At 37.8% G+C, this 13,880-nt stretch overlaps 1 protein-coding gene across 6 annotated transcripts in view; it reads right to left on the bottom strand.

The window, feature by feature from the left end:
- Positions 1-13,880, bottom strand: part of LOC133843220 (uncharacterized) — a 54,502-nt gene that overhangs the window by 11,709 nt on the left and 28,913 nt on the right. For 5 of the 6 annotated variants that reach the window (XR_009894485.1, XR_009894483.1, XR_009894484.1 and 2 more), the window contains one exon: positions 13,247-13,279. The exons of the other annotated variant lie outside the window; for it this stretch is intronic. Coding sequence is in view for 2 of the 5 variants with exons in the window: in XM_062276660.1 (XP_062132644.1) it covers positions 13,247-13,279 (33 nt within the window). In the remaining 3 variants the exon portion in view is untranslated. The remainder of the gene's footprint in view (positions 1-13,246; positions 13,280-13,880) is intronic. 6 annotated transcript variants of the gene reach the window in all.

Raw genomic sequence — 13,880 nt, 5'->3', positions numbered from 1 at the left:
AAGTCTTCCTGGAAACGTAAGCAATATGTCGCTGCGGGTGCGGGATTCGTTAGGTTCTAAATTTCAGTTTTGGGAGTGAGAGAGCAAAGTTCCAATTAAACGAGCAACAACAACCAAGAAGAGGGGAAAATGAGTGAACGAAACGAAACGAAATGAAATGAAAGCAAACGAGGCGAGTGCATGGCAGCAATAATTCAATTAGCACTGTTTCGTTTCATAAAAGTATTAGTTGATTTTTTTTAATTAATGTGCAGTTATCATGCAATCCGATTAACAGTCGACTCCACTTCGACTTCGACTTCGACTTTGGCTCAAGTCGAGTTGCTGTTGCTGTTGATGTTGCTGTTGTACTCGTAATTGCAACGTGTTTGTTATTTGTAGTCCAAGCGAGCAACGAGCAACGAGCAACGCTCGCTGTTTTTTTTGTTGTTGTTATCTGCCAAGAATGCTAATTATAAGATTAGTGCAGAGTACAAACTATGCGCCGCGAAGTCGCAAGTCGCAAGTTGCGAGTATCTCAACATTCATCTCAGTCTCGGTCTCAGCTTGGCTGATAGCGCTCACGCAACGGGACAAAGGCGGCAACAACTGTTGACAACAATGTCGAGTGCGAGTTGGCAGGCCAAACACACAGAAACAGAAACAGATACAGATACATTTGCTTGCTTGCAGATACATTTACATCTACAGATACATCTTGCCATATTTATTTGGTTTTCGATTTCGCATTTCGAGTTTAGATCGCGTTTTGCGATTGTGATTTTGATTTCGATTGCCGATTCGAATCGCAATCGCATTCGCTTTTTATACTTGAAAATGCGAATGCAAACTGTGGAAATGCAATGTTTATTTAACAAATATTATGTGTGCCGAGCAATGTGTTAGATAATATGTACGTATGTTTGGTAACACGCTTAATATGTATCGCGTAACCGCTGTTGGTTGCCACAACCAGCCAACAAATGATTTATAGCATATATCTAATACTATACATTTTATAGAGTTTTTCCAACTCTCTGTGACTCAATAGAACTTGCCGACAACGCTTGAAATATGAAAGCTTTTACCTTGTAATTGCATTCCAAAATTATAGTTAATTTCTTGAATTACATGTCAAACTGATTCAACCTGTTTTCAAAGAATTTTCGAGTTTACTTTATTTTTAAAAGCTGTTCAAAAAAAATGTGGCGAAAATGCTCTTAAAACCCTTTTAGATATATTCTGCCTTAGAAAATATATTTTGAGTTCTCTTCTTTCTTTCTTTTCATGATCAACAGCCGAGACGATATGGCCATGTCCGTAAACCTTTACTTGCTACGAATCTTAGTTGCATTGCCTGAAAATCTGGTTTATTTTGCAGTCTATGGCATATTTTGCGTGACAATGTGGTATATTTTTCACTCTATGGTATATTTTGCGGCCCAATGTCGTATATTTTTCACTCTATGGTATATTTTGCGTGCCAATGTGGTATATTTTTCACTCAATGGTATATTTTTCACGTTGTACTATCTCACAGATAGCATTCGGCATATTTATACCCGCTACCCATAGGGTAGAAGGGTATTATAACTTTGTGCCGGCAGGAAATGTATGTAACAGGCAGAAGGAGGCATCTCCGACCCTATAAAGTATATATATTCTTGATCAGCGTCAACAGCCGAGACGATCTAGCCATGTCCGTCTGTCCGTCTGTGTGTCTGTCCGTCTGTCCGTCTGTGTGTCCGTCCGTCTGTCCGTATGAACACCTAGATCTCAGAGACTATAAGAGATAGAGCTATAATTTTTTTTCGACAGTATTTGCTATGTTTGCACGCAGATCAAGTTTGTTTCAAATTTTTGCCACGCCCACTTCCGCCCCCGCAAACCAAAAAAATCGAAAAACAAGCGTAAATTTAAAGCTAGAGCTGTGAATTTTGGTATATAGTATAATTACTATAGTAGTTATGATTCCTGAAAATTTGGTTGCGATCAGATAAAAATTGTGGAAGTTATTAAAGAAATACTTTTGTATGGGCAAAAACGCCCACTTACTAGGGCTCTTAGTTGCTTTGGCCGACAATCTGGTACATTGTGCCGTCTATGGTATATTTTGAATGGTGTGCTGTATCGGTATACCAAACATACCATTTGGTATATTTTTAGTATTTTTTAGTATTTTCGGTATATTTTGAAAATAATACCACAATATTTTGCCCTTATTAAAAATGGGTAGCGGGTATCTCACAGTCGAGCACACTCGACTGTAACTTTCTTACTTGTTTTATTATTTTTGCGGTATATTAATTTGGTATATTTGGTATATTTTCTTACTTGTTTCATTTCAGATTGGTCTATTTCACATTTAATTTTATTTCAGTTCTTTCTCACTTGAATTATAGTTATTTTTGCAAGTTTTTTTTATATTTAGGTATATTACAATAAACCTCTTAAAATCCTTTTATATGTTTCACTTAAAAAAATTATTGATTGAGTGTATATTATATAAATGCATAATGCATAAATTCATTATACCACATTTCATATATGCTTTAGTTTATATTTTGTTTTCATAAAATTTTTGATTTTATTTTTGTATGTCGCTAATACAACTGCTGCTAGTAATTTTAATCACCTTTCTACACAAAAATCTCTTAAAACCCTTTTAGATATTTTCTGCTTGTTTTGTTTCCTGTTGAATCCGAAAATATTGTGCTTTAATTTTGTATTTCTTTTTATCAAATTTGCTGCAAACACTCTTTTGTCTTTGCACTTTCTCGCTTTAAATTATATTTTTTTTGCTGTTTTGTTTTTCTTTATTATTTTTCCCAGAGACTGCAATTCAAGTTGAAATATTTGTATGAATTTGTTTTGTTTTTATACCCGCTACCCATAGGGTAGAAGGGTATTATAACTTTGTGCCGGCAGGAAATGTATGTAACAGGTAGAAGGAGGCATCTCCGACCCTATAAAGTATATATATTCTTGATCAGCGTCAACAGCCGAGACGATCTAGCCATGTCCGTCTGTCCGTCTGTGTGTCTGTCCGTCTGTCCGTCTGTGTGTCCGTCTGTCTGTCCGTATGAACACCTAGATCTCAGAGACTATAAGAGATAGAGCAATAATTTTTTTTCGACACCATGTGTTATGTTTGCACGCAGATCAAGTTTGTTTCAAATTTTTGCCACGCCCACTTCCGCCCCCGCAAATCAAAAAAATCGAATAACAAGCGTAATTTTAAAGCTAGAGTTGCGAATTTTGGTATATACAATAATTACAACAGTAGTTATAATTCCTGAGAAATTCGTTGCGATCAGATAAAAATTGTTTAAGTTATTAAAGAAATAGTTTTATATGGGCAAAAACGCCTTCTATGTGTGTGTTGTATGTATGCGTATACGTATATACATGTTCGCCTCTATATTTGTATCTGTATGCATAGAGCAATGCGATAGCTCTGTTGGTAGAGTGCAAGCCCAATGTGATGTGGTACTCGAGGTACTCGGGGAACTCGGGTTCGAGCCCGCTCGGAGTACAAACTTTTTTTTTTATCGTATTTTCAACAATTATATATAATAATTATAAATAATAATTATAAATAATAATTATAAATAAATAATTATAAATAATAATTATAAATAAATAATTATAAACAATAATTATAAAGAAATACTTTTGTATGGGCAAAAACGCCTGCTATGTATGTATTCTATGTATGCGTATACGTATATACATGTTTGCCTATATTAATGTCGGTATGCATAGAGGATTTACAAGCAATGCGATAGCTCAGGTGGTAGAGTGCAAGCCGGGCATGTTGTGGTTCTCGGGTTCGAACTCGAACCCGCTCAGGGTACAAACTTTTTTTTTTTTATTTTTAAAGAAATACTTTTGTATGGGCAAAAACGCCTGCTATGCTTTCGTTTGTATGTATGTATGCGTTTATATATCTACATGCTCGACTATATTGGTGCTGGTAGTGTACAAGCCCAACATTTGGTGGTGCGCCGGTTCGAGTCCCGGTCGGGACTCATAATTTTTTTTTTTAATGCTATATACAATAATTCAGATCAAGTTGGTTTACCACGCCCACTTCCACCCCTGTTAAAGTTATTATGGCGACAAACGGCTGCTGCAGCATGCCTCATTTGGTTGACCAACTAGACCAACTAAATATTCTTAACAGTTCTTGATTGTGATCGGAAAATAATCTTATTAGATATTCGAGAAGCAATTTTAATAAATGGTAATAATTATTAGCCGCTTTAATGCAACAATAACGCGTATTTACACACATAGTTACATGTGTGTGTATTTATGTATGCATGTGAATGCACGCGTACGTATACATGTACATATACATATATTTGCATTTGTCCGTTATGTTCAAAAATGTAACGGTTTTTTAGCGGTAAAAGTCAAAACGAAAAGAACGCAATTTTCAGTGCAAATGTTTGATTTGAACGGTATTTCGATTTTGGGCATTGCGAGGGGATATTCAGATAAGTGAACATAATGACATTTCAACTTTGTGCTGGTGCAGAGTATTAGCTTTTTATTCTGTGTCGCCAATGTCTACGCAATAATGCTGCTGAAAGTATCGATAGATCGTGCACCGATATATCGATTTTTGTAGGTATATTTTACGATGGTCTTATCGATATCGATTTTACGCGATATATCGATGCTTGATAATAAATCAGTCGCATAATTTTACAATATTGCAATATTGTATGTGTATTTAGTATTATATTTGTGTTAAATTACACAGATTGTATTGGAGTGTCAAACCAAGAATATATATCGGATATGGAAATAAATAATTATCTCTTTGTTTGAAAATATAGTAACTAGAAACGTTTTATTCCATTTTTTTAAATTTATTACAATTTATTACAAAACTCAATGATGCACCCAGCATTGATTTTTTGGGCGACATTTTCTAATAATCTTATTGACACCGATGCTAAGGAATGCATCGATGTTTTATTTTGCAAATACCGATATACATAAAAATCGATATTTTTAGGGAAATAATCGTTCATTGTGTATCGTGTATCGATGCTATCTCTTTTGCATCGTGCCCTCCCTAGGAGAAACACCGTATGTAAAAATTCATAATTAATAATTTGTAAAATTTTTCAATTTTCTTCTAATTTGATTTAATTAATATATATAATTAGCATATAAAAATTACTAATAGTTATTAATTATAATATTTAAGTGCAGATATTTTGTAGAAATGCCACGCGTTAGTAGACAGTCTGCATCACAAAGAGCACGCTCTAGGCAGTTAAGAAATAGAAGAAATAGGGAAAATAACGATTATGTTGTAGAAGAGAGGGAAAATAATGCAAGTTCGCAGAGGATTCGTAGAGCTGATCAGGAATATAGGGAAAGCGAACAGATTATGAATAGTCAGCGACGTTTAGTAAGGAGACGATCAGCACGAATTAGGCAGAATGAGCAAACGACAGATACAGACCATAGAAGATTGAGACGCACAGACGCCGACTATCGACAAATCGAACAATCGGACGATACAGAAAATAGAAGACAACGACGGACGAATGCAGTGTATCGGCAGACAGAACAGCAGGCTAATACTTTAAGAAGATCGACACGTAGGCAAAACGTAGAGTACAGAACAGCAGAACGGATTCAGAACTCTGAATCTATGAGAGAGCGACGGGCGGACGTAGCATTTAGAGAGCCTGAACAGCAGGCTGATACTGTACGTAGATCGACACGTAGACGTAACGTACAGTACAGGACAGTAGAGCAGATTCACAACTCTGAATTTAGGAGGGAACGACGGGCAGACGTAACTTTTAGAGAGCCTGAGCAGCAGGCTGACACTTTACGAAGATCGAGACGTAGGCAGAACGTACAATACAGGACAGTAGAACGGATTCAGAACTCTGAATCTAGAAGAGAGCGACGGGTGGACGTAACTTTTAGAGAGCCTGAACAACAGGCTGACACTTTAAGAAGATCGAGACGTAGGCAGAACGTAGAGTACAGGACAGTAGAACGGATTCAGAACTCTGAATCTATGAGAGAGCGACGGGCGGACGTAGCATTTAGAGAGTCTGAACAGCAGGCTGACACTTTAAGAAGACATATACGTAGACGGGATACAATGTACAGGACCAACGAACAAAGACGAAACTCGGCATTAAGGGCAGCGAGACGGACAGATCTTGAATGGCGTCTATTAGAGAGGGAACTAGATAGGGTTAATAGGTCACAGGCTAGAAATAATCTTACTAGGAGGATTATTGAACAGGTGCGCAACACCGGTGCGCGTCGAAGTGCCCGGTTATTAGCGCGACAAGCAGCATTTGACGCCTCAAGACGACTTAGCCAAAGAGTTAGCCAATATAGGGAAAATATTGAAAATAGATTAGCAGAAAACCGTCGAAATGCTGCCCATAATAGAGAGGAACGTGCGAATAGTCTTCAGGAAGAGAATTCACCCAGACCCACTAGAATAGAAGCTCTGATTGAGAATTTTAATAGAGTTGTCAAGTTGGGCCCCAACAAAATTTGCCTTTCTTGTAAAGGTCTCTGGTTTCCTCATCAAGTAAGTAGGATACCTAGAACCATAATTGAAGACAATTATGAGTTTTCTGCGGAGATTTTCGATGTTGAGCGTCAGTTTCCTTCATCTGACGGTTGCTTAACTTTTTGCAAAACATGTTGCCGCAAAATTAGATCTGGTGTTAAACCAAAAACTTCCATTTCAAATGGACTAGATTTCCCCCAATTACCTGATTGCCTTAAAGGCCTCACTCCATTAGAGGAACGCCTCATTTCTCCTCGTCTTCCATTTATGATTATAAAGTCTTTAGGTCATGAGCGTCAGAGTGCAATTAAAGGAGCTGTAGTTAATGTTCCAATACCCATAAGTAACATCGTAACATCCCTCCCACGGGCTTTTCATGAAGCCGAGGTCGTACAGCTCCACCTCAAGCGTAGAATGGAATATAGCCATGATTTCATGGCCGAAACCATAAGACCCTTAAGAATAGCTGACGCAATTAGGTATTTAGCGAATACAGAACTTTACAGAAAACATAGTGTAGTTTTAAATGAACAGTGGTTGTCTACTTATACAACTGAAACTGTTCCCTTCATAGCATCTCAAGCAGACGCAGAATTTGTGGAGGACTTGAGCGAAGAATTGAAAATCCAGCACATCAGGATGATGCTGAGATAGAGGAGCTCAATCCTGGGGGTCAAGAAACACTGCTTGAGAATAATCAGATAGACACCGCTGCCATGCAGAGAATCACCCTGGCTCCAGGCGAAGGCCAACGACCCCTAGATATGATTCTCGATGCTGACTCGGAAGAGTTGGCATTTCCTACAATTTATGCTGGCATAAAAAGAACTTGTCCCCTTAGCTTTTCCGCAATTATAAAATCTGAGCTTCGAAATGTAGATAGGAGAGGTTGTCGTATTGACAAATTATTATTCAATTATAAGAAGTTAGAGCTGATCCAAATTCGTAGTAATATTACAATTTGCTTAAGAAAACAAAGCGCCTCACGTGCCATTACAGCCTCTAACGCTCTCAACGATGAGCATATAGATAGTATTATTCGCCACGATGAAGGCTATAGGGTCCTGAAGGGTGTTCGCACGTCTCCTGCTCACTGGGAAGCAGAAAAGAAAAAGGTAATGGCGATGATTCGACAATTCGGTCTACCAACCTTTTCATCACTCTGTCAGCTGCTGAGACACGGTGGGCGGAATTATTAGTTTTATTGAAGGGAATATAGATAGGCAGCAAGTTACAGAAGAAGAAGCTTCGAATTTTAGTTTTAGTGAAAAGGCTCGTTTGATTAGGTCAGATCCTGTAACTTGTGCAAGGTATTTTGATTATAGATATCGTCAGGTTTTAACAATTATGAAGAGGGAGGGGGGCGTTTTCGAAAATCATCCCGTTGTCAAGTATTATTGGCGTGTTGAATTCCAACAGCGAGGTTCGCCTCATATTCATGGCATGTTTTGGCTGAAAGATGCTCCCTCTGTGGACTTTGAAAATGAATTGTCTATAGCCTCAGTCATTTCATTTATTGACCAATTCATTACCACAGATGTAACTGATACTGAGTTAGCTCAGTATATTGAATATCAGAAGCACAATCACGGGCATTCTTGTATGCGTGAAGTGAGGGGTAACTCTATTTGTCGCTTCGGTATTCCATATTTTCCCATGCCACAAACAGAAATTCTTCAGCCATTGGCTGAAGACTCTGAAAACATTTCTCTTCATCAAGAAAATTTGAAAAAAGTTCAATCTCTATTAAATTTCCCATTTGATTCTGACTCAATAAGTCAATTAAGCATATTTGAGAATTTCCTATCTCATCAACAATTAAACCTCAGCTACGAGGACTATAAATATGCATTGAGATCTGGTTTGAAAAAGCCCCAAATATTTCTGAAGAGAACATTTGCAGCCATTAAAGTTAACGCTTACAATAAACATATTCTCTCAATGCAAAGGGCCAATATGGATATTCAGTTCATATTGGATCTCTATGCCTGTTGCAGTTATATAATTAATTATATCAACAAATCCCAAAGAGGAATCTCCAAATTAATGCGTGAAGCAGTGAACGAGATTCACAGAGGCAACTTCAGCATTAAACAAAAGCTGCAACATATTGGCCACAAATTTATCTCCGGCACTGAGATTTCTGCTCAGGAAGCCGCCTACTGTTGTCTAGGAATGCGTTTGTCTGAGACTAGCAACGCAGAAGTTTATATAAATACGTCACGACCAGAGCACAGAGTTCGAATGCTCAAATCTAGACAACAGCTCCAAAATATGAATGAAGATTCCACCGATATTTATGTTTTGGGAATGCTGGATCATTATATTCAGCGGCCAGATAGTCTCGAAGGCCTGTGTTGAGCCGATTTTGCTGCAAATTATAATTTTGCGAAATCCTGTCGGTCAGCGCGTCAAGATGCAGATGACGGTGGTGATGGAGAAAACGAGGTCCTAGGAAATTCAATTCAGGCTCTTCGTGATGGTAGTGGCTTCATTAGGGAACGGACCAAACCAGCAATTATTAGGTTTAGGAAGTTTAATCTGAATGCTGACAGAGAGAACTATTTTAGGGAACTTTTAATGTTATTTTTTCCGTGGAGGGATGAAGAGGTAGATTTGCTTAGTATTAATTGTGAAAGCGTGTATGCAGCAAACTTAGAATCTATTGGATTTAGGTATAGGAAATATAATGTTTTAGAGGATTTAGAAGACGTGCTTAGAAGGGCCATAGAAGCTGAGGGAAATTTTGAAGAACGGGATCAGTCAGATAGTTTAGATAATCATTTTAGGGCTTTGGCGATCCCTGAAATAAATTCTCAAGTAAATGTTTTGGACTTAAATGCCGTTAATGTTTCAGAAGATTCGGACAATGTCATCCGACTTATTAAGCTCCCGCCAATTATGTCACGTGATGACTTAGCAAGCATAGTTAAATCTTTGAATCTTAAGCAAAAAACTTATTTCACGCATGTAATGCATAATGCTAAAGAAAACAAAATATTTTATGAGTTTGTAGGAGGCGGAGCAGGTGTTGGCAAGAGTAGATTAATTTCAGCTATTTTCCATTCCCTTTCGCAACTATATAATAGTAGGCCAGGTTGTGACCCCACCTCTGCTAAAATACTTTTGTGTGCTCCCACGGGTAAAGCAGCTTTTGGAATTGGAGGTTCAACCCTGCATTCCATGTTCTCACTTCCAGTGAATCAGTCCGGGTCCTCCTTTAAAGATTTAGGTGCAGATTTACTGAATACACTTCGCTCAAGGTTTATAGATCTTAAGCTTTTAATTATTGATGAAATCTCAATGGTCGGTGCCAAAATGTTATCTCACTTAGATGCTCGTCTTAAGCAAATTTTTGCTAACAGGGAAACCTCATTTGGAGGAATTTCAGTAATTGTTTTGGCGATCTCAGACAACTACGTCCCGTAGGAGATCGATGGATTTTCCAATCCACTACATCGTCGCATGATCCATACAGTGCTATATTTGGGTCTGCTTTGTGGGATATTTTTAAGTTTTTTGAGCTCACAGAGATTATGCGACAACGAGACGATCAAGCATTTGCGCTAGCGCTTAATAACATGGCATCCGGTCAAATGACAATAAATGACATTAATTTACTTAGAGCTAGAGTTTCGGTCTTAGACCAATTTCCTAATGATGCCATTCATTTGTTTTGCGTAATGAGGATACAAATATTTTTAACACTGCTAAGTTAAACTCGATACCTACGGAGCAGTTCATTTCCACTGCTCTTGACTCAATTAAAGCTGCACATCTTAACTCAGAAGCTAAGTCCAGATGCTTGGAATCCGTAAAGGATTTCAAAACATCTCAAACTCAAGGGCTTTGCACAACCCTTATTTTGAAAACCACTGCTAAATACATGATGACGGTCAATATAGATACTGCAGATGGTCTTGTTAATGGAGCTTCAGGTATTCTTATGGAAATAGGTTTTAACACATCCAACTCCCCGCATGTTCTTTGGATTAAATTCTTAGATGAAAGTGTTGGAACTAATGCTCGATCTAGGTGCACTCATCGTGCTGAACCCTCTTGGACCCTGTTCAGAAAACTGTGAAAAGTTTTCAATACCATTCAAATGAGCAAGTTTCTATTGACCGCAAACAATTTCCAGTTGTACCTGCAGAAGGTATAACTATTCATAAAAGTCAGGGTGCTACATATACCAACGTGGTGGTCCACACAACTCCTGGTATGCAAAGGGAAGCTTTGTATGTAGCTTGTAGTAGAGCCACAAGTGCGGCTGGCCTCTTTATTGTTGGGCAATTTGTGCCCCCGAAAGCTGACCGTAAGTCAGTGGTAGAGCAAGAGCTTGCCAGTTTAAGATCCACAAAATTGTTAAATTCCCATTTCAGCTGTCTCTTTGACAATTCTAAAATCAATGCTGTATTCCATAATACACAAAGTTTACATTGCCACATTACTGATATTTGCTCCGATCAGTTAATGCTCCAGTCTCAATTTCTATTCTTCGTTGAGGCTTCAACATATTCCAATGAATCGTATGATATTCCTGGCTACCGTTGTGCTATTCGTCTTGATTGCCAGTCGACTTCTAGTGGATCTCGTCCAAAGAGAGGCATTCTTATATTCGCTAAAAACCAAGTTTTTGAGAATGTTAGTCTCTGCTCAAGCGGACGATTTTATTCTGACCCCAATAATTTAGCTTCCGCAGTGTTCGAGTATGCAGTGTTTAAATATAAGTCTTTAGGATTCCTCATTATATATAGAAGTCCAACATATCCTCCGGATAAGTTCGAAACTGAGTTTGAAAATTTATTTCAGGGATTTCCATTTTTGGATAGCAGTAGTGTAGTGCTAGGAGATTTTAATTTTTGTTTACGGGAGCTATCTAGTAATTGTAGAAGGGTTTTCGATTTTTTGGCAGCTAATAGTTTTAGATTTTTGTTAGATTTGAACACGTCCACAACCAATTATGATACACATATTGATTGGGCGTGCTCAAATATTAGGGATAACAGAGCCACAGCACGCACATATGAGACAATTTATAGCTATCATAGTGGTGTTTTAGTTAGCATTGATGATCAGGTTTAGATTTTTTTGTATTCCTAAAAGTATTTGCACTTAATTTAATTTAATTTAATTTAATTTAATTTAATTTAAATATTTTAATTTTAGTCCTTGAAATCAAAATTTTTTGTTCATTATTATTATAAATTTAATTTATATTAATTATGATTTTATATATACAACAATTTTTTGGGGAATAATGGTGTTGTTTATACACAGCACAAGTCGACTCGTAGGTCTGCCGAAATTAGATTTCGAAAAAGACCCCATTATATTTAATGGCCTCCTCGTGGTGTTCCCTGGGTCTTGCTTTAATAAATTAAAAGTATTTTATTGAAGCAGGAGCTGATTCGAGCGGCGACATATTTCAAAAACCAATTTTGTATTCAATAACATTAATATTGTATCATAAAATTAGTATACTTATAATACGCAAGAATAAAATAGACTTTAATTTACAGTATCAATTTTGGGCCCATTTTCCAGATTTCTTTTTTTTACTATGGGTAGCGGGTATCTCACAGTCGAGCTCACTCGACTGTAGCTTTCTTACTTGTTTTTATTTTGCTGTTGCCACCACAACTGCAACAGCAACAGCAACAGCAACAACAATGGGGAGCTCAGCACATCAGCAGCAACATCAGCAGCATCATCATCAGCCGCCAAAAGCCGCAGCAGCAGCCGCAACAACAACTTGTAGTACGTCACCCATTGCAGCAGCTGCGAGTGTGTGTGTGTCTGCCCCTTCCGCCACGCCTCTATATGGCATCATATATGAGTATATACTTTTCAGCTTATGCTGCTCCCTCTCGTTCCCCTTTCGCTCCTCTCTTAGTAGCTGTCTCGTTTCGTTTTGTATGTTTCTCTCTCTCAATCCCTCTCTCTCTCTCTTCCTCTCTCTTTCTAGCTTGGTATCTGTCGTGTGCATCTCTTGAACTATCAATTTAAATGTCAGTTTAAATTGTAGAATTTTTCATTTCGTGGACTTCGTGCATGAAAACTATAAAATCGTTTTATTGTTTTATGTTTCGTTGCTGTTGTTTTTTCTCCTTTTCTTCTGCTTTTTTGTTTTCGTTTTGGTTTTGCTTTTTGTTTTGGTTTCATTTTTGAAAAGTTTGCTTAGAGAGTTAAAGAAGGCTATAAGAATGTTGTGTATTCGTATAGAGATGTTCTCCGATATGCGAGTGTGGAGAGACAGAGAGAGAGAGAGAGAGAGAGACAGAGGCGGGAGGCCACAAACTTTGGGGGCACTTTGGGCCATGGCCATGACTGACTCTATGCCTGACTCTTGGCCAAGTCTGTAGCTGTAGCTGTGGCTGACTTGTTTTAGATATTTCTGTATGGTTGTTCTCTCGCTTCTACATATATATGGGGCTGGGGCCTGGCTTGCTTTCAACATTTGACAGCAGCTGTCAAAAAAACTTGAAAGAGTTTCGCCGAGACGTCGACCAGGTCCAAGACTCGACTCGAAGCCCCCAAAGAGTACTCTCCCCCCTCTTAGAACTGCCCACTCTTCACTCCCTCTTCACTAAACTAAAAGTTGGCAATGTTTGTTCTCTTTGTTATTGCCACTTTGGGGCGTTTTGCCCTTTTTTTTCTGTGTTGTGTTGTGTTCTGTTGTGTTGTAGTTTTGCTTACCTTCGAAAGAGGAGTTTCTGCCAGTTTTGTGTGCTGAAAACGAAAGATTCTCATTAGAAATTATTACACATGAAGTCTGTAAAGCAAAAAAAAACTTATACTATACATCAAATAATCTGATCATGTTTCGATTGCGAGTCTTACAACAAGTAACATACATATCTGTGTATCTCTATGGCTCTGTCTATCTATCATGACTTCAAGTAATCTGCCAGCAACAACGAAAAAAATCAACTATGAAATGTTAGACAAATCGATTTCATTTGCCAACAAGACGTGGGCTATTAATTTGTCTGTTGTGTTAGAGTTTCGGAACCACTTTAACAGCGTCCCGAAAGTGAAGTCTCAATACGAGTATCAAACTTAAAGTCATACAAGTTGTCAGTGCAATTGAGAATGTTTCAATATCTCGACATTTTTTCCGCATTGTGAAATAATTATCAACGATTTATGGCTTCTCGCATTTTGGGGCTTAAGTTGCGTCCGGTTTTGTTGGTCTTATGCAGCTCCACAAAACTTGACTTGATTCAATCTCAAAGTCAACTCATCTCTCGATTCGTTTCGATTCGTATTGCTTTTTAAATGCATTTTTAATAATTTCTATATATCTTTTGTATGGCAATTAAATGCCTGA

Source organism: Drosophila sulfurigaster, chromosome 3 (genome assembly GCF_023558435.1).
Source record: "Drosophila sulfurigaster albostrigata strain 15112-1811.04 chromosome 3, ASM2355843v2, whole genome shotgun sequence".
Classification (NCBI taxonomy): domain Eukaryota; kingdom Metazoa; phylum Arthropoda; class Insecta; order Diptera; family Drosophilidae; genus Drosophila; species Drosophila sulfurigaster.
This window is presented reverse-complemented; position numbering and strand designations above follow the sequence as displayed.